The following is a 26532-nucleotide window of genomic DNA, read 5'->3' as shown; positions in this document are numbered from 1 at the left end:
CCATAATGGCTCAATGGTGAAAAAAAAATTGAAATCAGAAACTGGTGAATAGAAATCTAGATCACAAGCATGGACAGGAGATCCATACCTGGGGGAAGGGCACCACATCCACAGCAACCTGTGTTCATCAGTGAATTAACATCGTTGATTGGTGGTGCAGTGGTATTTCTTATTTGAAACAAAGCTCCCTAATACCAGAGTTGCCATGGGGATTGGAACAGAAGCATAACAAGAAATCAGCTTCATATAACGCGTGCGAATAAGATACACAAAAGTGATTTCTTCGACAAAACCGCAAAAATGGAAAGGTTGAAATTTGTTGGTTAATTCATGTTGCAAAATAAATAACTTTGCAAAGGTATGAAATTTTCTGTTAAATTGCTAAATTAAATTTAAAGTACTCCTTTTAAATGTCTGTTTCTGAAGGCAAGTCATCATTCACTTCACTGCCACACCATTCCTTCTAGTTTCCCTTCTGTGAAGTGTACTTGCACATCATCTTGTGGAGATTGCTTTTGGTTGAAACTATTTACATGAAAGGCTCAGTTTTCAATTTGGCACTCAGGCCATAAAACAATTAATCACCAATTGAGTATGCATTTTAGAAACGACTTCACTGCCATCCCACTGAAATCAGTAGAAGCTAAGTCTTTCCGTGAGTGATGGAGATGCCAGTTATCAGCCAGAAGGCAAGTTAAGGTTCACCTTGAGATACACGATCAATTATTTAATAATTTTATGAATATTTTGTATTCATTAAAAGATTCCTTAAACAGTCATAAATCCCAACAGCTTTTCAAAACATCCCTGTCTAATGTTTAAATAAGCCTGTCTAATGTTCATTTTTAAATGAATTATTTAAATTCAACAAACCATTTCCCATCTAAAGAGGGGACAGATCATTGAAACTAACCAAATAGTCAACAGCAGGGATTCAAAAGACTCCATTTGGTCAAGTGTATTTCAGTTTCACAATGTAGATTTTTAGTTCTGTCCATGTGGAGTTTGCATGTTCCCCCCAAGGCAGTGTGGGTATCCCCTGGTTTTTAGTTTTCCTCTCACATCCAAAATGCATGTAGATCTCATGGGTTAATTAGCTGCATTAATTATCATTGATGTAGACGAGTGACAGAAAGAATCGATGGGGAGTTGATGGCCATGTAAGAGAAAACAAGTTGCAGGGGTACAGCGTGCTGGTTGAATGATCCTGCTGGCATAAACTTCCTTTGTTGTTGTAACTAAAATTAATTTGTAACTGCCAAGCATAATTCCCAATTTACATCTGCCGCAGAGCCTGTGATTTTTCATTTTTAAAATATTTTATTTAAAAATTTTCCAAACATGTCATTAATAAATCATTATAGAATACAATAATTATTTGAATTGATGAGAATTTCATTTGTTACATGATGGTTATATCTCTCTCCCCTCCCTCCCTATCCCAATCCCCACCCTCACAAAGAAGAGTTTATGTAATATGTCATATCTTTTCTTCTTTTCTTCTTTGGCTTGGCTTCACGGACGAAGATTTATGGAGGGGGTAAATGTCCACGTCAGCTGCAGGCTCGTTTGTGGCTGACAAGTCCGATGCGGGACAGGCAGACACGGTTGCAGCGGTTGCAGGGGAAAATTAGTTGGTTGGGGTTGGGTGTTGGGTTTTTCCTCCTTTGCCTTTTGTCAGTGAGGTGGGCTCTGCGGTCTTCTTCAAAGGAGTTGCTGCCCGCCAAACTGTGAGGCGCCAAGATGCACAGTTTGAGGTGATATCAGCCCACTGGCAGTGGTCAATGTGGCAGGCACCAAGAGATTTCTTTAGGCAGTCCTTGTACCTCTTCTTTGGTGCACCTCTGTCACGGTGGCCAGTGGAGAGCTCGCCATATAACACGATCTTGGGAAGGCGATGGTCCTCCATTCTGGAGACGTGACCCACCCAGCGCAGTCTCCGCTCCATCCTCAACATTCATTGGAGCGCTTTCATCCCTAACGTCGAAGTACTCGAGATGGCAGAGGTTGACAGCATCGAGTCCACGGTGCTGAAGAATATGTCATATACGGTTTTATAAAAAGAGAAAATAATAAAAAGAAAGGAAGAAATATTATAGTTTCTTGGATTGCCTCAACACACTGGGATTAAACAAATCTTGTTTAATCAATTCATTTTGGGGAAGAAGGTTAATGTGGGATTTAAGAGGCTTGAAAAGTGTTACTACATATTTATACTTAATATTTGCACATATGGACTCCAAATTAGCAAAAATATAACGTATTTATTTCTCAAATTATATGTAATTTTCTCTGTGTTTCTGAATTCCATCTTCACATTCCTAAATGCAAATCCGATTTCCAAGTCACTGCAATGCATTGCCTCGCTACTGGTCATGCTATTTTAGACAATAGACAATAGACAATAGGAGCTGGAGTAGGCCATTTGGCCCGTCGGGCCAGCACCACCATTTTAGATCATGGTTGATCATTACCATCAGTACCCCTTTCCAGCCTTTTGATCAATTTAGGTCTTGTTCCTTCTACATTTCCCAGTGAAAACAGATCTGGGTGAGCCTGTGATTTTTCAATGCAGTTTTAAAGTTAGGGTACACTTGTGTCACCATTGTCATTGCACCATTCAACAAAACACCTTTCAGCTCCACAAATGCAGTGAAATATTTCATCTTAGCTCTTGTCATTGACAGAATATTCATGTCAATATGAATGTGACATGTCATTATGTACATCAAACTTTAGGGCACCTGGGCAAGTTACCAAAATATTAATTACTTTCTATGGAATAGCTTGAAGGCTTTTAACTAGATGAAAAGGAATCTAATTTAGCAGATCAATGCTTTCCTGCACTGCAACATGTCATCAAAGAGACTGGAGAAATATTAGTATTCTAATTCAGCTTGTAGACAGTGACAGTTTTCAATTCATTATCCAGATCGTTCAGAATTAGACATTAAACACAGTGTGTGTGTGTGTGTGTGTGTGTGTGTGTGTGTGTGTGTGTGTGTGTGTGTGTGTGTGTGTGTGTGTGTGTGTGTCTGTGTGTGTGTGTGTGTGTGAGGAAGAGGGAGAGGAAAATAAATCAATGCACCTTATTATCAAATGCAAATACCTTTAATTACATAGAATATTATCGGATAGAAAACAAGCCATTTGACCCTTCTATGCGTAAAAGTATTATTTTGCCGAGTCCCACTGACCTGCACCCAGTCCATATGCCTCCGCATTCCTCTCATCAATGCACCTGTCCAAATTTTTCTTAAATGTTAAAATTGAGCCCACATTCACCACTTCAGCTAATTGCTCGTTCCACACTCCAAGCCCTCTCTCTGTGTGAAGAAATTCCTCCCTAATATTCCCCCTAAACTTTTCCTCTTTCACCCTTAACCCACATCCTCCAGTTTTGTATTCACCTAACCTCAGTGGAAAAGGTCTACCTACATTTAATCTATCAAGACCCATCATAATTTTATGTTCCTCTATCAAATCTCCCTTCATTCTTCTCTGCTCCAGGTACTAAAATTTTAACCTGTTTAACCTTTCCCCATAACTCAGTTCCTCAAGTCCTGGCAACATTCCAGTAAAACCTCTCTGCGCTTTTTCAATTTTATTGGCATCTTTCCTGTAGTTAAGTGACCATTACCGAACACAGCCATTTTCAACCTTTTCTTCCGTTTACTATCTCATGATGTATACTGAGTGACTGAACCTTCCTGACTAACCTCCCACGTGGGATCTTGTCAAAGGCCTCAATAAAGTCCAGGTAGACAACACCCACAGCCTTTCTTCATCAACTTTCCAGGTAACCTCCTCGAAAAACTGGTTAAACACAACCTACCACGTACAAAGCCATGTTGACCATCCTTAATCAGTCCCTAACTATTCAAATACTTGTATATCTCATCTCTTAGAACACCTTCCAATAACTTATCTACTATTGATGTCAGGCTCACTGGCTTATAATTACCTGGGTTAATTTTAAGACTTTTTTAAACAATGAAACAATATGAGCTGAACTCCAATCCTCCAGGACCTCACTGACAGCCAAGCACGTTTTAAATATATCTGCCAGGGCCCCTGCACTAACCTCCGTTAAGGTCTGAGGAAATACTTTGTCAGGCCCTGGGACATCCACCTTTATGCGCAAGCACCATGTCCTCTTTAATCTGTATAGACTCCATTACCTCACTTCTTGTTTTCCTCACTTCCCTAGACTCTGTGCCAGTTTCCTGATAATTACAGATGCAATGGAGATTTAATACTACTCTCTTTGCAGATAAAGAATTTTTAAATTTTATGGAGAAACAAATACAGTTTTTCTTTATTAATCCTCCCCAACGATGTCCAACCTGATTGTTTGGGACACAATGAAAGCGTATTTAAGAGGACAAATTATTTCTTACACTGCAAATATTAAAAATACGACTAACAGAAATCTCTTGGTGCCTGCCACATTGACCACCGCCAGTGGGCTGATATCGCCTCCAACCGTGCATCTTGGTGCCTCACAGTTCGGCGGGCAGCAACCTCCTTTGAAGAAGACTGCAGAGCCCACCTCACTGACAAAAGACAAAGGAGGAAAAACCCAACACCCAACCCCAACCAACCAATTTTCCCTTGCAACCGCTGCAACTGTGCCTGCCTGTCCTGCGTCGGACTTGTCAGCCACAAACGAGCCTGCAGCTGACGTGGACATTACCCCTCCATAAATCTTCGTCCATGAAGCCAAGCCAAAGAAGAAGAAGAAAGAAGAATCAATTAGATCCACCAAATTGATTTACAACTTGCTCAAAATAAAAATCTGGAATTTAAAACTAAATTTGATCTCTCTACCTATCCAATTGAACAGCAATTGTTAAGAAGTAGATTTTTTTTTAATATTCATGGGGACAAATCTAGTTAAGTTACTAGCCAGACAATTAAAAGGAATTTCTGATAAAAAAAACAAATAAATAATATTCAAATGAGAGATGATAAAATGACAACAGATTATTTCAAAATACTCAAACCTTCATTAATTATGAGTATGCTTCAATGTCGTAATTCCTAGATTGGTTGAATTTACCTGTGCTTTCTCAAGTCTAGAGAAATCTATTTCACTGGAGGATATAGCTGTGGCTAGTTCCTCACTATAGTCTGGTAAATATCCAAGAACAGAAGGTTTTCCAGTTGAACTTTATAAATCTTTTTCCAAATGGCTTGTACCCCACTTAAGATGAGAAGCTTCCCTTATCATTTAATGAGGCTTGAATATCTTCTATCCTAATAAAAGGGAAAGAGTCAACAGAAAATGTACATCTTATAAATCTACCTCATTACTTAAAGTTGACATGAAGATTCTATCCAAGGTTTTATCAGATAGATTAGAAAATATTCTATCAATAATTATTGACTCTGACCAAATTAGTTTTATTAAAAATTGCTATTCTTATTGTAACATACATTGATTATTGAATATTTTATATTTACTCTCCACCCCATTGACAGAATGTGTTCTTACATTATATGCTGAGAAAGCATTTGATCAGTTAGAAAGGGAGTATCTATTTTCTTTCTTAGAAAAATTTAATTTTGGTTGAGACTTCATTAAATGGATTAAATTATTATATTCATGTCCTATGGCTTCAATTCATTCTAATTTACAACAATCAAAAATATTTGGTCTTAAAAGGGGAATGTGGCAAGATTGTCCATTAAGCCCTTTGCTTTTTAATATAATACTAGAACTTTTAGCTGTTGCTTTTCAATGGTGTAGAGAATTTAAAAGTTATAACTATATGTGGAAATGAACATAAAGTATCTCTTTATGCAGGTGATTTATTGCTTTTTATTTCAAATCCTGAGGTTTCTATACCATATATATTGTCTTTGTTTGCCCAATTTAGCCAGTTTTCAGGGTTATAAATTAAAAGTACATAAGATTGAACTTTTACGTTTAAAAGGATCTTTTGCAAGCTATTCTAATTTCCTGTTTAAAGTAGTGAAAGGTCAATTCCAATATTTAGGAATAACTATTACAAAATGTTATAAAAACTTAGTGAAAGAAGATTTTTAGGAATTACTCAATAAGATTAAACTACTGTTATTGGGATGGTCACCCTTATCTATTACAATGATGGGTCATATTAATTCGATTAAAATGAATATTTTGCCTAAATTTGTGTATCTTTTTCAGGAATTACCCATTTTTATTCCCAAATCCTTTTTAGCTCATTAGATTTGGTTATTTCTACTTACATATGCCAGGGGAAAAACACATATAAATAAAGCCCTTCTTCAAAAGACTAAAAGAAATGAAGGATTGTCACTTCCAGATTTTAGATTCTATTACTGGCCAATTAATATACATAATTTACTTTTATTATTACATTTGGATAAGTCAGTGAATCGTCCCCCTTGGGTAGAAATGAAACTGAAGTTTTCCAAAAAAAAATCTGTTGCCAATTTTTGGATCTTATGTAGCATTTTCCTTTTCTAAATTAATCCATTAATGAGAAATAGGTTGAGAATATGGGTTTAATTTAGAAAATTCTTTGGGTTAAAAAGTTTTTCTCTGGCTAGTCCAATTATAGATAATCATCTATTTCAGCCATCTCTGCTGGACGTAGGTTTCAAGGAATGGAATAGCTTAGGTATCCAAAGTTATAAGGATCTTTTTATTTGAGATAATTTTGCCTCTTTCAAATAATTATCAGCCAAATTTAATCTTTCTAACAGACATTTTTTTAGATATTTACAAGTTAGACATTTTGTTCAGTCCAGACTTTCTGATTTTCCTCGAATCTCAAATTCTAATATTCTTGATTCATTTTTAATGTTTTTTTTATAATGATTTATTGGATTTAAGATCAGCCTCAATGACTGGGATTAAGAGCAATTGGAAATGAGATATGAAAATAACATTTTCAGATGAAGATTGGTTCTCTACTCTCAGCTTGATTAATGATTCTTCATTTTGAGCAAGGCATTGCTTATTACAATTTAAGGTGGGATATAGAAAACATATCTTCCAACTCATATGATCTCGTTTTTACACAGAGACTGATCCACGATGTGAGAAGTATAAAATTTTTGAAGCTTCGCTGATCCATATGTTTGGGAGTGCCCAGATTTAGAAAAATTTTTGAAAAACATTTTTCAAACTTTATCAACGATTTTTAAAATCAAATTAGAATTAGTTTGTTTGGTTTTCACGTGAGCCAGAGATACCTCTGTCTGCAACTCAGGAGAAAGGTTTAGCCTTTACCATGCTGAAAGCCAGCCGATATATTTTATTGAAATGAAAAGATGACTCTTCACCTACTTATACACAGTGGTTACATGGTGTAAAGCCCTATTTAAGCTTGGAGAAAATTAGATACAACATTAAAGATAGAAAGTTTCAATTTGTAAAGATGTGGGGGCCATTCATAGAAAACTATTGCGATTGGAAAAATTAAACATTTTGAATGTTCCAGAGATTCTCTGTCCAATGTCTGGAGTGGGTAAATTAGATTTAGTTTTTAGGGTTTTTCTTTTTATCAATTTTTGTTTGGATTAATTTGGCAAATATGGGTTTCAACATGGTCATTATAGATTAATTCAATAACTTGTTTCTCATGTGGATTAAGGAACTGTCTGATGTAGTTCCTTTCATTTTTTTAAATCTTTTTTTGGTACTTGTATGAGATGCATGAGATGACCTGTGTGTTTTCCTTAGAATTTTGTATGTATGTTTATATATTAAACTTATTAAAAAGGAACTCACGGCATTTTGATCACTGGATGCAGTGTCCCCCTAAACATATTTCTGTCACCTTTTCAATTCCAGTTTTCAATTACAAATCCAGTATTACACTCTCTCTAGTTGGTACCTGGATATATATGGGTAGCACAGTTAACAGAGTGGTTAGCCCAATGCTGTTACAGGGCCAGCAACCGGGACCAGGGTTCCTCCCCTCCCCCCCCCACCCCCACCACTAGCAAATCTTTATGCAAGGATACTAGTTCCTCTCCAGTTCATATGCAAACCATCCCTCCGGTATAGACTCCATCTTCCCTGGAAGAGAGCCCAAATATTACAATGTTCTCTATTATGGCTGAAGCTAATCAGGCTTGAATCCTGTTAAGTTTCTAATGTGGGAAGTCAAAAAGCCCATGCCAAAATTTGTGAATGAATTCTTTGGAAACTTGCTGAATTGCAGTGAATAATACCTAAATCATCATATAAGTGAGTTGAAATGTACAAGTTGATTTGTATCAAAAGACAAATAATTGGTCAGACAATAAAAGGGGAAATTTGCCAAACTCACAATTCCCAGTATAATTCATTTTGGTAACTACAAAGATGTCCTTTCGTCTTCAGCTTTTACATTTCTAGAGATGAAAAATCTCTAGCCAAGCAAAGCACACATTAAATAAGGCAAGGAGAATCTTAAAGTTCCATACGACAATTCAAATGTCATTATTTTGCTTCATTTTATAATCAACACATCTACAGCAGAGATGGTGACGAATGGGAAAAAAATTAATCAGTATTGTTTTATATTAATAAAACCACGGAAATGTTGGGGTTCAACAGGTTTTGCACACATGTGGAGAGAAAAACAGAGTTAACATCTCAGCTAAAAAAAAAGAAATTTGCCTTTTCTTCTTTTTAACCAGTTTTCAATTTTAATCTCAGATTTCTAGAAGCCACAGAGCATTGCTTTTGTATTTCACAGGAACCTCCTTTCAGGACATAACTGATACAGGAAGGTGTGAGATCATTATCATCACCTGTTTCCCCCCCCCCCCCCCCCAGGAAACTGAACAAGCTGCCAAATGACAACACTTTCAAATGCAAGCAAAAATAGGAAGAGGTGTGAAGACGAAAGGTGGGTGGGGGGGGGGGGGGGGTGAGGGTCCAGGAGGTAGAAACTCAGTGTAAATGGATGACCAGTCTAGTCCATGTGTTGATTTTTTTGATGTGTTGCAAAATCCGTTTTTCTCGACATAGTACATGCTGAACCAAGCCATGAAAGACCCCAACAATGAAGACGCTGTTTACATCCGGTACCGCACGGATGGCAGTCTCTTCAATCTGAGGCGCCTGCAAGCTCACACCAAGACACAAGAGAAACTTGTCCGTGAACTACTCTTTGCAGATGATGCCGCTTTAGTTGCCCATTCAGAGCCAGCTCTTCAGCGCTTGACGTCCTGCTTTGCGGAAACTGCCAAAATGTTTGGCCTGGAAGTCAGCCTGAAGAAAACTGAGGTCCTCCATCAGCCAGCTCCCCACCATGACTACCAGCCCCCCCACATCTCCATCGGGCACACAAAACTCAAAACGGTCAACCAGTTTACCTATCTCGGCTGCACCATTTCATCAGATGCAAGGATCGACAATGAGATAGACAACAGACTCGCCAAGGCAAATAGCGCCTTTGGAAGACTACACAAAAGAGTCTGGAAAAACAACCAACTGAAAAACCTCACAAAGATAAGCGTATACAGAGCCGTTGTCATACCCACACTCCTGTTCGGCTCCGAATCATGGGTCCTCTACCGGCACCACCTACGGCTCCTAGAACGCTTCCACCAGCGTTGTCTCCGCTCCATCCTCAACATCCATTGGAGCGCTCACACCCCTAACGTCGAGGTACTCGAGATGGCAGAGGTCGACAGCATCGAGTCCACGCTGCTGAAGATCCAGCTGCGCTGGATGGGTCACGTCTCCAGAATGGAGGACCATCGCCTTCCCAAGATCGTATTATATGGCGAGCTCTCCACTGGCCACCGTGACAGAGGTGCACCAAAGAAAAGGTACAAGGACTGCCTAAAGAAATCTCTTGGTGCCTGCCACATTGACCACCGCCAGTGGGTTGATAACGCCTCAAACCGTGCATCTTGGCGCCTCACAGTTTGGCGGGCAGCAGCCTCCTTTGAAGAAGACCGCAGAGCCCACCTCACTGACAAAAGGCAAAGGAGGAAAAACCCAACACCCAACCCCAACCAACCAATTTTCCCTTGCAACCGCTGCAATCGTGTCTGCCTGTCCCGCATCGGACTGGTCAGCCACAAACGAGCCTGCAGCTGACGTGGACTTTTTTACCCCCTCCATAAATCTTCGTCCGCGAAGCCAAGCCAAAGAAAAGAAAGAACACAAGTTCTCGATGATTGTGAAGTTGTGAAGAGAGAGGGTAGGGTGGATATTTTGGCCTTCTCTCTACACATATGTGTGACCTGATGAGTACTTTTATTCTTTTCTACTTTTATTTCAGATTTCAAGATTTACTGGTTTTGCTCTCGAATTACCAGCTCAATTGTAAAAATGTACATTTTGATGACTTAATCATGACGTTAACTTTTATATATTTACGGAACAAAGCAAGATAGAAAAACACTCAAGTCTGTGGAAGTTTCCTACAATTTAATGAAAACTGCTGGGGGGAATTGAATTTCAATGTTAGCAAGCACTCCAGTTCTACATTCTGCCCAAGGATGAGTTATCAAACTGGAGAAATAACCCAAAATAGAAATGTAAAGCTTGCACTGAAAAATGCTGTAAATCCACATGTAGCCTTCAAATCACAGCGAGTTCCTTAGCCCAGGCAACTCTTTCCAAGATGTGCCTATAATTATTGCTTGCAGATCAACTTACTTGAACATTGTGGGCTTTGTTTCTTAATATTACTTACTTTTTGCTCTGTGAATCCCATAATATTACATTAAAAATATATATAAACACACACACACTATATTTTATATATACCTGTGTGTGTGTGTTTTTTTAAGAGAGGTATACAAAAATAAATCAAGGGAACATGGATGGAAATTGGGCAGGTGATCCCTTGGGATAAAATTTTGGAGATCATGGCTTAATTGTGGAAAATTTCTGATTCTCATGTTAACAAGGAAATATTTAAATCCCCATGCAATAAAAAAAGCTTCCAAATAAATCAACACCATTTGAAAATGGGAATTTGAGATTTCACAGTTGGACTAAAGTTTTTCCAGTGTTGTTTGTGAGTGTATGGGTATAGAATAGCTACCTCTTCATGATGACCAATTACTCAAGTCTCTTGAAAAATTATAATAGGTAGGCTATACTGTACTCAAATGATTGATGGCGGAAAATCACAGATCCCCATGTTAAAGAGGAAATTAACCAATTGCTGTCTGAATGAATCTTTTGTTTTTGGTACAACCAGTCTGTTTCAGCACTAATTTGTGGGAACATGAACAATGTTTTTTTAAAGAAACAGTTCAGAATGGAGAATTGAATGCAATGTGTACAGATTACACAATGGCACTATACTACATTAAGAATTAAAAAAAGGTTGCAAACACCCAACTTCTCTTGCAAAATGACGACTTAACCAGTGCAACACTGTTTAAAATTTCCTTTATCATTGCCCTCAATGCTCTATGATATAGTCAACAAATGAACTTATTATTTTACATTTATATGGATTAATAGTTTTGATTTTGTGGCCATTGGCAAAGCAACCTCAAAGTAAAATGCCCATAAAGAACTAGCAACCTGTGGCATAAACTTCCCCGATGCCGATGATCTTTGCTGTCGGGCATCAGAAAAAAGGGTTGCCCTGGGGTTCAAGAACATTGATGTCCTTGAGTTTGTTGAGTAGCCTGCACAACCATTTTTTTCCCAGAAGTTTTGCTTCCTGAAAAAAAAATTGGGGATTATGATAGACAACTTCAAGCTGAACACAAAAATAATTTCAGACTTGCTGCATCATGTAGGAAGTTGGAGGAACATAAATTAACTTTTACTGAATTCAACATATAATAATGCTAACCCATTGTGATAGTTCAACTGACCTAAAAATGATTTTCATTTGTATTCAGCATCAGGGTCCAACATAGTCAGCCAGCATTAATGGATTCCAGTTGCCCTGATACTACTTTTCCACAGCTGAAATGTCCTGGTGAAACCTTTCACAGTGTTTGCCACAGACTGCACCAGGATCAGTGGGGAAGACGTCCAAGTGTGAATGAAGAAAATGAACTTTCAGTGACACGTTGCATTTCATGGCTTTGTCTGCTTGAAGATTGTTGTCAATCAGCTGGAAGTATTTTGGTGCTCTGTTGTTGTCAAGAAAATTCTCAACATCTTTAAATGCCTTACGTGCCTTCCCCAGGCACGATCGGACTGACCAAAATAGCTTCTTTTGGAGGAAACATATTAGTACACTTGAAATGCCGACAGAAAATCACAAACATAGATTATATCTAAATAAAGGTCGTGATAGGAAAATTTTGAAGTGATCATTAGCCCAAAACCCATAAATTACACCCAAAAATGTTCAGGAAGCAAAATCTTCATTGCCAGTGTTATTTTTAAGGCATGAGCTTGCTACGCACTCACTAAAAATGATATATCAGTAGCTATTTGCTTACGAGTTGTGTGAAATGTTCATGGTGCTTAACAGTGAAAGTAATTTAGAAACCATTTTCAAACCATTACCTCTCTTGATTACACGAGGGAAGGATGCAAACATACTCCCTGTGAAGGAGTAAGTTCTCTCTTTAAGGTGATGACTGCAGTTCAAGGCTGATTTGCTTCTCTACCAGTTTTGTGGCTTCTTTGTGGTTAGAGGCCAAATGGAAACTATAGATGAGGCAGATAGTAGCCGAATGAATGGGTGTTTTGTGAGGTGGTACACTTCTGATTATGCCAGGTTTGGTGTGCTCCGATTTAATGGCCATAAGATTCTCTGTGCTATCCTGAATGACACTTTAACTGATCATGACCCAAAGAAGTTTTGACCACATCTTTAAATCTTCTTTTCTGTCTCTCTGCTAATTGATTTCTACACTGAGCCGGGAATAAAATGTCCATTTCTGGAGTCTGGTGCGGGACATGTAAATGAAATGAGAGCAATTCAATTTTAGGCCTGGGAGCAGAGACTGATACAAGTTCACTTATCCTCCCCATGAATTTAGGGAACTTTGCAGAGACAATGGTAATTAGTTTAGTTTCTTACTTCATCTGCTCTACAGAGTCAAGGTTTCAAAAGAATAAGGAGGGCTACGAATCACTACTGCCCAGTAGACCATGAATTTTCCATCAGGTCTGGGATGCCCATCTTCAAAAATAATTTTCCTTAATTAACAAATGCTGTGCTGGATTTTTTTTAAGGTGGTAATGTCATCCATCATCAATATCTGCCTGTCTCAAAATGGCTCCAAAGATACAAAAAGTGTTTCACAGTTTCCAAGATATCCATGAATCTTTATTATCAGAGAGTACTGCAGAACAGTTTAGGTAAAAATCCTTGGTCTTGATCAAGGGTTCATATCCAAAACATTGTCTGACATGGATGCTGTCTGATCCGCTGAGATCTCCCAGCAATTCTCAGTTTCCCCTTGCTTAACTGACGTTGATTGTGAGGCTCATCCTGTCGCACACTTTGGTAAATTACCTGACATGTCTTAGAGCTTGGGGTTGAAGTGTGCACATATAAAAGCATCACCAGCAAACTCCAGCTTAGTACCAAGGTTCAGGTGTCCTGGTTTCTCGATTGTAATCGCCATAGATTGAACAGTTTCTAATTAGCTTTGGTGCAAACGTAAAATGGAGATGAATTTCTGTGAGCAACCAAATTTATGGAGTGGTCTACTGAGCAAATTTGTGTGCTTCATCACAATTAGTCTATAACTGTGAGATACTGCCTGGCCTGCTCAGCGTTTCCAGTAATTTCTATTTTAATTGTTGTGTATCAGAGGTCCATGAATGCAAATAATATTTTTCTTTTGCTTTGGGGGCTTTGTATGACAGCAGGAATCTGTAACGTATAATTGGCTTACACATTGTTCGTATGAAGAGAAATTAATTTGATTAAAGGAATCAACCCAATAAAAAAAGTTGAGTTTTATCATTCATTTCCAACTAAAGTTTGAGTCCTATGTGGAAGACAGTAATCAAGGGCTTCCAGGAATTGCCATTTCCGTCATGCCAAGTGAGCTAAGTGCTCTACAAGCCAGAATATTTTACAGCAGCCAGACTAAATCAGACAGTATGATGCAGTTGTCGATTTCTTTCAGACATGGAAACAAATGATATTATTCAAAGTACTTGTTTTACAACATTCTGATGCTTCTCAATTCAGTAACTCAAACCATGGTCTTGCTCCCCTCAACACTTCTGGGGATACTTTTGAATTTGTAATAGTATATGTATGGTAGAACACATTACAACTTCATTTGGGGGAAGAGTGCGAATGGGTGAGATTATGGGTGCATCCTGCCATTGAATATGCAAGTGTTTATTGAATCATGCAAGACACTTGCTCCTTTGGGAAGCCAGGAGTTGAGCCAAATGTAATGTGATAGGCAAAAAAAACTGCTGGAAAAACTCAGCAGGTCACACAGCATCAACAGGAACTCCCAGGGGTCAACCCTTTTAATTCCACACTCCATTCCTGCACCGACATGTCCATCCATGGCCTCGTGCATATGAGGAACTATCTTATATTCCGTCTGGGTACTCTCCAACCAGATGGCGCTGACCTAAATAGACCTAACTCCACCCGGCCGGCTGTCAATCAACCACCTGGGATATAATCCTGACCCGGCCCCTCCCGAACCAGTCACTTAGGAGCCACCAGTATAGCTACCACTGTAGCAGAGACTTTTAACTGAATAAAGCCTGTTGTACAGTCTTTCTCGAGTTTTGTGCCTGCTCACTGCTGCAGCAGGGGATCACAATATCGATGTGTCCTCCAGCTCCCCACCCTCTTCCCTCCCCATCAGAGAGCTACCCACCAACACTTCTCAGCAGCTTTTTTCTCTTCTAACCTCCCATCTGTATCTGCCTCTGACCTCTTGCATGTTAGCCTGTGCTCCTCCCCCGCCCCTTCCTCCCACCTCTCCTCTTCTCCCCCACCTTTCCCTGACCTTTTTATTAAGGTGCTTGCTTGCCTTTTGATCATACCTTGACAAAGGGCTCAGGCCTGAAATGTTGTCGACCCTTTAGTTTTTGTTGATGCTGTGTGACCTGCTCCAGCCCTTCTCTGGATTGCATTTGACCCAGCGTGTGCAGACTTTCTTGTTTAACAAAATCTCATGCAATACCTGGTTGTCTATTCTCACCTAATCCATCCTAATTAGTGGCTAGTCCAGCTAAGTTTATGGTCTGATTCTCAAAACGCACTGATGACGGTAGGGCAATCAAATGTCAAGGAATGTTGAATATTGTCTGCCACATGGATTGTAAACATTATTGACACTGTTGCCCAGCCATCAACATTGTTCAAGTTTTGCAGATGCAAGCATGGACAACTTCAGTATCTGAGTACTTTTGAATAGAATTTAATACTGAAGGTATCACCAAAATGCTTCGCTTCTGAACCTCCAATGAAGGTCATTGTTGAAGCAGCCAGTGATAGACCAGGGCAGTTAGCAGTAAAATCAGAATTGTATCTGCCTTTAAACAGCCTGATTATGGCACAGGAAGATAGAGAGTGCGATGGGATTGGATCCAGTCTAATAATCATTGCTATAATCAGAAGACTCTATTAAGAAAAGTGATGACATGAAATTAAATGATTTCGCTGAAGGCAAACACAATGAGCAGAATCTATTTGGTAATCAAGTTTGGCTGCAATCACATCAACCTCATTTTTATCCTTTCACCTGTTATTGACTCCACACTCTTTTATGATGTGGATGTTTATGAAGCCACTTTCTCCAATTTTTTAATGACTGGATATGATAGAATTTCATTTAACTTTTCACCTGTGGAATCACTTGACCTTCCGTTTCCATTCCATTTTTAGTATCAGTTCTTTATAGTTGCTTCATCACATCAGAACCTATTTTTCAGGTAAACCTGGTGCACCACGTCTGCTCAGCAAGGGAAACTAGTCACACCTTTCATATTGCGGCTCTAGCCAAAAATAACACCTCAAGTTAACTAAACATGATCCTGCCCATGTCACATATTGTACATCCCAAGAACAAAAAATGTGGAAACTGAGACAACAAAAATTCTTGCCAAAATAAAGGTGCCTGAGGAAACTGAATAGCCAACCACTTTACATATTTCTGCAATGCCAGAAGCAGTGTTAAACAGGGTGCAAAAGCACATACATCAAAGTATCACAAAGGAGCAGCACATTAGAACATTACAGCACAGTGCAGGTCCTTTGCCACACAATGCTGTGTCCATCTATATAAACCTACCCAGCAAACTAAACCTTCCCTACCTCACTCACACACGTAACCCTCTATTTTTCTTCCATCCATATGTCTGTACAAGAGTATTTTAAATGCCCCTATTGCACCAGCCTGATTATGGCACAGGAAGATAGAGAGTGCGACGGGATTGGATCCAGTCTAATAATCATTGCTATAATCAGAAGATTCTATTAAGAAAAGTGGATGACATGAAATTAAATGATTTCGCTGAAGGCAAACACAATGAGTAGAATCTATTGGTAATCAAGTTTGGCTGCAATCACATCGATCTCATCACCACCACCACCCCTGGCATTGCATTCCAGGCACCTACAACTCTCTGTGGTAAAAATAAATTACCCCTAATGTCTCCCCTAAACTTTCTTCCACTCATCTTGCACAGATGTCCCCTGGTGTTTTCAACTACTGCCCCAGGAAAAAGGTGCTGGCTGTCCACCATATGCATGCCTCCAATAATCTTGTAGATCTCTAATAAGTCACCTCTCATTGTTCTTCATTCCAAAGAGTAAAGTCCCAGCTCTGTTAACCTTGCCTCAAAAGATGTGTTATTATTCAATCCAGGCAATATCCTGGTAAATCTCTGCATCCTCTCCAAAGCTTCTAAATCTTTCCTGTAGTGAAGCGACCAGAACGGAAGTCAACATTCCAAGCATAGTCTAACCTGGGTTTTATAGACTTGCAACATTACTTCAAGACGCTTGAAGCCAGTCCTCTGACTGTTCGAAATCAGCATGCCATAAGCCATCTTAACTACTCTATCAACCTGTGCGACAATCTTGAGAGATCTATGGATTTGGACACCAAAGTCCTTTTGTTCTTCCGCCTTCAAGTTCAACCTTCCAAAATGCATCTCTTCACATGTATCTGGATTGAACTCCATCTGCCACTTCTCCCCCCAACTCTGCATCCTGTCAATATCCTGTGGTAACCTACAACAACCTTCGACACCATCCACAATATTTCCAATCTTCATGTCATCTGCAAACTTACCAATCTATCCACTTCTTCATGGAGGTCATTTATAAAGATTAAAGAGAAGGGGATCCCAGAACAGATCCCTGCAGAACTCCACTCCTTATTGACCGCCAGCCAAAAAAAATACATTTCATCTACTGCTACCCTCTGCCTTTCTGTAGACAAGCCATTTCTGAAATTACACAGCCAAAGTTCCATGGATTCCACGTATCACGACTTTCCAAATAAATTTACCATGCAGGACCTTGTCAAGTGCTTTATTAAAATCCAAATACACCATATCTATCACCCCACCTTCTTCAATTTATTTAGTCACTTCCTCAACAAACTCAATTAGGCTCATGAGACATGACCTGCTCCTCATAAAGCTATACTGACTATCTCTAAGAAGACTATGCTTCTCTATATGTTCATAAATTGTGTCCCTAAGAATGCTCTCCAATATCATGCTCACCACTGACACAAGACTCACTGGTCTATAATTCCCAGAATTCCCCCTATTGCCCAATCTTCCACTACCCCCCCCACCCCATTGTCAGGGAGAATTGCCAAAGCCCCAGAAATCTCTTCCTTTGTTTCCTGTAGTAACCTGGGGTATATCCAGTCCTGTCCTGGGGACTTATCAATCTGAATGGTTTTAAGAAGATGAAGCACTTCCTCTTTCTTAATCTGAACATTGTCCAGTGGATAAAGTCTATTCTATACTAATCTCACCGTGAACAAGATGTCTCTCTCTGATGAACACTGAAGCAAAGTGTCAATTAAGAACCTTCCCTATCATCTCTGCCTCCAGACACGTTACCTCCTTTATCCTTAAGCAGCTCTACCTTCACCCTCGTCATCAGAAAAAAAAACCAAGGGGACATCTATGTTCACCAGCAGTCCTCTGAGAAAATTGTTGAAGATGTTTATCAGGTGACAAGAATTGCAGATTGATAAATTCCACAGAAAGTGAAATGTATTATTGCAAAAGGTGCATTTTGGGAGAAAAAAAACTAACAGAAATAAATGGATCCATGTGCACTACAGCCACAGTTTTATGTTTGGAGAAGATCTTCTCAACTCATTGGATCACTCCAATAAATGAGATTAGGTTTTGCTCTGTACCCTCTTCCTGATGTCTCCCTGAAGTACCGCAGATGGCGAAATGGTCTGAAATTCCCAGACTAGGCAGATTGGGGCGGTATGTGCACTGACAGACAAGCTCTCTTTCAGCTCACAAAGCTACATACAAGGGCAGTTTCTACATCGAACAATATATCAGATAGACAGGATGGCAAACTCAATGCCAAATTCAACTATATCTTCTGCCTGCACATGATCTAATTCCCTCCATATTCAAGTATCGATCTAAGTCTATTCAATGATACTAATGAATCTGCTTCTACAGCTACCCATAGAAGTCTGTTTATGAAACCTACTAATTTCTGTATTAAAAAAAACTTGCCCAGTACATCTCCTTTAAGCTTTCCTTTCACTTATCTTAAAAACATGCCTTTGTGGCGGCTCACCACAAGGCAGGTGAACTGGCCTCGCTTGTAAGCCACGCGGCGGGACAGCCGGCCAAAATGGCACCATCAGGAGTTTCCCTTCCTTCCAGCTCGGAGCTCAGAAATCCGCGCTGGGGGACCACGTGATGCCCGGGTGACGTCAGTGCCCTCCAGCGCAGTTCTCAGCCAGGCCCAGCAGCCTGCAATAAACTAGTCTAGTCTGCTCACTGAGCTCAACCCGTCTGGTTGTGTGTGTTATTGCAGGAGCAGTGTAGCCGCCATTACAATTGGTGACCCCGACTGATTCAAACGTCTTTGAACCCATCATGAGGAAGCCTGGGATCAGCGCTATAGCCGTAAAACTGCCTGAATTCTGGGTTCAGGAGCCAGAGACCTGGTTCGGCAACGCGGAATCCCAGTTTCACCTCCGCCAGATTTCGTCTGACACGACCAAATGGTCGTTGCCCTGGACCAGGCCACTGCCAGATGCATGCTGCACCTTGTTCAGCACCCACCCGCTGAGGACAAGTACGAGATCATCAAGCAAGTGCTTACAGGGTCCCTCGGACTATTAGACACCAGCGTGCCGCTCAGGTGCTGCACCTCAATGCCCTGGGAGCAGGTCCGCGATGGAACTGATAGACGAGATGCTCACGCTCATGGGTGAGCACACCAACTGCCCACTTTTCGAGTGCATCTTCCTCGAACATATGCCTGGGGACATTCACTGCTGGTTCAGGAGAGCTTCACCGACCCGAGGAAGGTCACCCAGAAGGTCCAAGAGCTATGGCTCGCACGATTCTCAGAAGGCTCAGTGGTCCAGCAGGTCACGAGGCATGGGCACGACCATGCCAAGCCCACCCCTAGTGCTGCAGTAGAGCACCTGGGCCCTGCAGGGGCCCCCAAGAGCATAACCAAGGCAACAGGATCCGCTTCAGGCCTCTGCTTCTACCAGCAGTGCTGGGGAGCCAAGGCGCGGAAGTGTCGTCAGCCCTGCTTGCTCCAGGGAAACAACCAGGCTGGCCGCTGTTAATGGCTTCGGCGGCTAGCCAAGGACACAGCCTTCTCTACCTGCGGGACTCAGTCAGTGGTCGGCGTTTCCTCATTGACACTGGAGCCCAGATCAGCGTCATCCTGGCCATGGCCATCGAATCCAGGAACTGACCCTGTGGACCTCCCCTCCGTGCGGCCAACGCAACGGCAATCCAGATGTATGGAGACAAGACAGACCACTTCCAGATCGGCCAACGGAATTTCGTATGGAGGCTCACCGTCTTGACCCTCCCGACTGCCATCCTGGATGCAGACTTCCTCCTCGCACACAGGCTTCTGGTGGACATTCAAGATAGGCACCTGGTGGACGCACATACCTTCCAGACCATTCGCCTCAACACCTCCCGCTTGGAGCAACCGCAGATGGCCACGACCAGACTGCCTAGAGACGTGTTCCAGCAGATCCTGGATGAGTTCCCAACACTCCCCAAGCCACAGTTCTTCATTGCCTCACCACGCCACGGGGGGTTCTACCACATCCCCACCCAGGGCCCGCTGGTTCACGCCAAGGCACTCCAGCTCCCGCCTGACAAGCTGCAGGTAGCGAAGGAGGAGTTTTCGCACCTGTTGGAGCTGGGGATCATTCAGCGGTCTGACAGCCCATGGGCCTTGTCGCTCCACCTGGTCTCGAAAGCCTCCAGCAGCTGGCGTCCCTGTGGAGACTATCGATGGCTCAATGAGGCAACCGTTCCTGACCGTTACCCCATCCCTCACATCCAGGGCTTTAAGGCCAACCTGCACGGCGCGAGGGTCTTCTCCAAGGTTGACCTGGTGCGCGGATATCACCAGATCCCGGTGCACTCCGAGGATATACCCAAGATGGCCATCAACACCCCCTTTGGCTTGTTCGAATTCCTGCGCATGCCATTCGGGACATGGATTTTGTGTTTATTTATTTGGACAACATCCTTGTCATCAGCAAGGACCAGGCGCAAAACAAGGCCCACCTACGTGCCCTTTTCTCCTGGCTGGCCAACTTCGGCCTTACCATCAACCCGGCCAAGTGCCAGTTTGGGAAAGAGTCCATGCAGTTCCTGGGCCATATCATCACGGCTAAAGGAGCCACGCCCGCCGCTGCAAAGGTTGCCACTATCAGGGAGTTCCCATGCCCGAACAGCCTCAAGGCTGCAGGAGTTCACGGGTATGGTCAACTTTTACAACCGTTTCATCCCGGGAGCTACGCGTATCATGCAGCCATTCTTTACCCTCATCGCAGCCAAGCACAAGACGCTCGCATGGAACCCAGAAGCCTACACCACATTCGAGGCCACCAAGGACACCCTCGCGAAGGCCGCCATGCTCGCCCACCTGCACACCAACCTGCATAAGGCACTCTCTGTCGATGCCTCTGCCACAGCCGTTGGTGCCGTCCTGGAGTAGCAGGTGAATGGGCATGGGAAGCCACTGGCATTCTTCAGCTGCCTGCTCCGCCCGCCAGATCGCAAGTAAAGTGCCTTCGACCACGAGTTACTGGGCATGTACCTGGCGGTGCGACATTTCCTCTATTTTTTGGAGGGGAGGACTTTTACCATCTTCACTGACCACAAACCCCTCATCCAGGCGCTCGCGATGACAAAGGAATCCTGGTCGGCCTGCCAGCAGCATCACCTCTCCTTCGCGTCGGAGTTTACCACCAACATTCGGCACAAGGTGGGGAAGGACAATGTGGTTCTGATGCACTCTCGTGACTGGCCATCTGCGCGCTGACACCAGACCTCGACTTTGACCAGCTTGCCCAGGACCAGGAAGCTGATGAGGAGACGAGGGTCTTCAAGCCTGCGGTTCCGAGACCTCCCGACTCCAAGCGGCGAAGGCACCATCCTGTGCGATATCTCTTTGGGCCAGTGGTTCCACAGCAGTGGTGCAGGCAGGTCTTCCTTCACATCAACAACCTTTCACATCTGTCCATCAGGTCCATGGTCCGGATGGTGGCAGAATGGTTCATATGGCATGGGCTGTGGATACAGATCACGGGCTGGGCCAGTACACCCATTGCCAGATGTCCAAGGTGCACAGGCACACCAGGGCACCCGTACAGGAGTTCGAGCACGTCCAGGAATGGTTCAGCCACATTCACGTGAACATCGTTGGGCCCTTACACGTTTCCCGGGGCAACTGTTACCTGTTTACAGTGGTGGACTGCACCACTTGCTGGCCCGAGGCGATCCTGATGCCAGACGCCTCCACCGACTCCTGCTCCCGAGCCCTGTTGCATGGTTTGGTCGCCCGGTTCAGCGTCCCGGCTTCACCTCACCAGCGATCGGGGTGCCCAGTTCACATCTGCGCTCTGGCCACAGCTCGCCAACAGGTTTGGGATACAGCTACACCGCACCACGGCCTACCACCCACAGGCCAATGGACTGGTGGAACGTCTTCACCACCACCTTAAGTCGGCAATCATGGCCCGTATCACCGGTCCCAACTGGATGGACAAATTGCCTTGGGTGCTCCTGGGCATCTGCTCCACTCCCAAGGAAGATCTGTAGGTGTCATCAGCTGAGCTGGTCTACGGTGTGCCGCTGGCACTACCTGGTGAGTTCGTCAACGCACCTCACAATCCCCAGCGGTTTCCGCATGAACTACTTCCTCACCTCATGGCATGCTTGGACTCCTTCGAACCCCCACCGCCGCCCAGGCATGTCACCCACCCCTCTCACGTTCCTGGCGAGCTGCTTTCCGCAGAGTTTGTTTTCGTTCGGTGGGGCACGACCGCGGCACCACTGCAGCAACATCACAAGGGCCCATTCAGGGTTATACCACGTTTCGGCTCGACATTCACGCTGGACTTGGTCGGCAGGCAGGAGCTGTTTACCATGGACAGGCTGAAGCCAGCGCACCTGGATCCCACCGAGCCCGTGGTTGTTGCCCAGCACAAGAAGCGAGGCCGTCTGGCAAAAAAGGACATTCGTGCTGGATCTGGGGGGGGTTGTGTGGCGGCTCACCATAAGGCAGACAAATCGGTCCCACTTGTAAGCTACACGGCGGGGCAGCCGGCCAAAATGGCGCTGTTGGGGGGTTTCCCTTCCTTCTCGGGGATCAGAAACCCGCATTGGGGGACCACATGACACCCGGGTGACGTCAGCACCCTCAAGCACAGTTCTCAGCCAGGTCCGGGCTGGGAGTATAAGTGCAGCCCAGCAGCCTGCAATAAACTAGTCTAGTCTGCTCATTGATCTCAACCCGTCTGGTTGCGTGTGTTATTGCAGGAGCAGAGTAGCCACCACTACACCTTCTTGTATTTGATATTTTAAACCTGAGAAAAATTTATTGATCATACCCTCTAATCCAAGCAGCATCCTGATAAAAAGCGTTTCTCTAATTCTTTTCTTTAATACCTTCTGAACAATGAGGTCAATGAATTTTGACTGAGACCAGTCACAAAAAAATGGCCAAAGTGACATTTTATGTGACAATGGTATTCCTCCCACGTTGTGGACAGCACATGGGTAGGTCCTGATGAATGGCCACTGACCTCAAACGTTAACTACTTTTCTTTCCACAATTGCTGCCAGGTCTTTTGAGGATTTCCTACACAATGGCTTTACCCTAAATGTTTGCAATATTTTCATTTTGCATTAAGTATTTTTCAATGGGTTCTAAGAATGTAGCTATTCAGATCTCTCCAAGTTGGTAATTGCTGTTTTAAAGGAGCTTAGAGAGGTAGAAAGGGAGGAGAAGCTTTTGACTGTCTTAAATAAGGCCAGTTTTAAAAGACTTGGAAGCCCAGTAAATTAGTGAAATATCAAAATGTTTGATATTAATAAAATCCAAAGACAAAAAAAATCCTGATATTTGTGGCATTGAACTAACTATGATACCATATTTATTATGAGTCATTTATCATCACTCCAAATAAATGAGACAATTGGAGATGCAGCTGGAACCAGGAGTAGCAGCTACTTCCAACAATGCTCTGAAACAATGCTATCCCCCATCCAAACACGGATTGCTGGAACACAAAGCAGATTTCAGCTGTGATTACTGCAGTTCTCTTCTTTGCATTGGAGACACCTGGAGGCAGATCTGTAACATTTTGTTGTGTCTGCATTTAGAACATAATGAATGTGTGGCTGACTAAAAAAAGGGGGAGTGGGAGGAAAATAAAATTCAAATTCTCAAGGACAGACATTGAATCCCAAGGCCCCATCTAAAAAAAAATCAAGAAACTGAAAAAGATAGATAAAATTGTGGAAAAATACAACTGTTTGTTAGCAATAGAGCAATCTGTAAACTGTGAGAGTATAAAAATAAATTAAATTGGAAAAAAATGTCATATTGTTCCTGCTGAGGATTAACTGTTGGTGTTCCTCAGCTGTCAGGCCAGGGTAAAGGAAATACTGCCTCAAGATTTGATGTAATCTAGCCCCAGAAATGGGTCAGTAGGTCCTGTCACCGGAGGCAGGCTGACACCATGAGTCTCCCTCTCGTCTCCAAAACATTGTGTGTGTGAGGAAATGAGAAAGGTGGAGCCCAGCACTGATGGCTCAAGTCAAACACTGCACAATTGGTCATTTCTGCAAAAGTCACTATTCAGGGTTGTACTGATATGTTTTCCTCCATTCTATAGCCCCTACCAGTTACTGTATATATGAGGCTGGCTCGCCCACTAATGACTCATCCCTTAAGTCTCCTCCCCTTTTGCTCTGGCCATCAAGGTCATGTTACCTCCCCCCTTTCCGGCAGTCCTGTACCTGGATCCGGGCCAGCCAAAGTCTTGTGTGCATTAAAGCCTCTTGTTCCTGCAGCATATGACTCTGTGGTTATTGATAGAGCCTAGCAAGGGTGGACTTTCTCTGAAGTCATTTGTCTCCCAAAGGCAGTCAAACAGTACCAATATTAACATTCCGTGGTGTGATTGTGGTAATGGATGATCCAATGAACTGATAATATTTAACTTTGACATTTCAGAATTAATATCTTGTCAGTTATTACCCTTACTCTGCCAGAGGATCCAGTGAGAAGGAGATAAAGATCATATGTCTTTCCCCCACATTGTGTTCTTTGAACCTGAAAAGGTGATAGAAGGAGACGGTAAAGCGATGAGTGGCCTTTCTAGAAGAAGCCATGGAGTGCGGCTGCCCAAATCCTTTACCTCTACCACCTGGAAGGATAGGTGAATAAGAATTCTAAAATCTGCAAAATCCTCTCCAACACCTCAACTTTAAAATATTTTACTAGCTCTTGGTAAAAATTCTCACCACTTAAGACTACAGTCTTTCAAGGTGCCTCACTACATTTTTTTTCATGGACAATTAGATGTTGGAGACAACACCAATATCCCATGAAAAAAATGTATGATAAAAGGGAAGGTTCTTTCAGGCAACTGGAAAATGCAAGAGAGACTGAATGCTGTAATAAATATGACTCAAATACTTTGTGGCTGATGGCGGAGGCCGACAGCGACCTGGACCTGGAGAATGATGAGGCGGAGTGGCCGGCGGAGAAGCCGCGCAAATACGACAGCGGCGCTGCTGACCTGGAGCGGGTGACCAACTACGCCGAGGAGAAGGAGATCCTCAGTTCGGACCTGGAGACGGCAATGTCCATCATTGGAGACAGGAGATCCCGGGAACAGAAAGCCAAACAAGAAAGGGAGAAGGAGCTGGCAAAAGTAATCATCAAGAAGGAAGATGTCAAACTCATAATGAACGAGATGGAAATCTCTCGGACTGCAGCTGAGCATAGCTTGCGGGAGCATCTGGGAAATGTTGTGGAGGCCTTGATTGCTCTCACGGACTGAGGTCACGAGTGTCGTCTGCAACACCTTGGACAAGTTCAGGAGCGTGAGTGGGGATTGAACAGACTGGGGTACAATGTGAGTGAACAGGGTGGGACCTCGGAACAGGTCCATCAGTTTTAACATGAGAAGACTGGGAAGGCCCCAGTCAGGTGGTGCTTGGTACAGGTCGACCCAGTGCTGAATCCTGAAGATGGACATCAACTTCCACATGGAAAAGATTAAAAAGACTCAAAACTTGAACCAAAAAAATTACAAATCACTTTGAAAAAAAAACTTTGTGGAAGGGTGTGTTGGTTGTATCCTGTTACTGCAATTCATGCAATGCTGATCCTGGCTCCGTGGTCTGACACTGGAAGGTCCCAATTGTTTTTGATCATCCTCAGAGTCCATTCGCAATTTTGTATTTGCCTTTCTTTCCTCTGCCTGTCCCTGGTGGACTGTTCAAGTGCAGGAGTTACTCAAAGACATCTTTGTAACAGTGAAAAAAATAAATTCTGCTGGAAGTAAAACTTTCTGTAACACTATAGGAACCTTTACACAATATACCCACTCCTCCTTGATACTTTGTGTCCATCAGTAACAAGAACTAGGATAACTGAATGACTTATCACCTGCCACTGGTGGAGAAACAAAAGTCTCCAGGTCACGAAGTCACAAGTCCCTTTCAAACTGCAGCACCTGGGCGGCCCTCCTGGGACCCGGGTGTAATTACTGGGGCAAAGTTGCTGGAAGAACCTTTCAAATCACAGGGGGATCTACCCTTTAAATCGCAAATCCGGCGATTTAAGGGGGATGCCTCCCCTGCAATGACAAGCCACGCACTCACCAGAAGTACTGCCGGATGTTCAGATGCTGGCTGCCCGGTGACATACGCACGCAAGCGCTGTCATCACCGGAATAGGTGGGTCGGCTGTTTTCCTTTTCGAATCACCTGTGGATGTGATCTAGGTAGATTTAACTGGGTTCCCTGACTACCTCTGAGGTAGGTCAGGGACCTAGTTGGATTCTGATGAGGTTGACCAAGTCGGGCCCTTTCAAACTGCTGTGTAACTGGGGCGATAACCGGGCAACTTGCCCAGTTAATCCCATGTTACA

At 42.8% G+C, this 26532-nt stretch overlaps 2 protein-coding genes across 6 annotated transcripts in view; one reads left to right on the top strand and one right to left on the bottom strand.

Annotated features, from left to right (window-relative positions):
• arhgef3 (Rho guanine nucleotide exchange factor (GEF) 3) overlaps positions 1 to 26532 on the bottom strand; it is a 298141-nt gene that overhangs the window by 106957 nt on the left and 164652 nt on the right. The gene's annotated exons all lie outside the window — the stretch shown is intronic.
• Positions 25081 to 25679, top strand: LOC138762848 (huntingtin-interacting protein K-like). Its single transcript, XM_069936379.1, has one exon. The coding sequence runs from the start codon at positions 25081 to 25083 to the stop codon at positions 25435 to 25437; it is 357 nt and encodes a 118-aa protein (XP_069792480.1). The 3' UTR covers positions 25438 to 25679.

This window comes from Narcine bancroftii, chromosome 5 (genome assembly GCF_036971445.1).
Source record: "Narcine bancroftii isolate sNarBan1 chromosome 5, sNarBan1.hap1, whole genome shotgun sequence".
Lineage (NCBI taxonomy): Eukaryota > Metazoa > Chordata > Chondrichthyes > Torpediniformes > Narcinidae > Narcine > Narcine bancroftii.
This window is presented reverse-complemented; position numbering and strand designations above follow the sequence as displayed.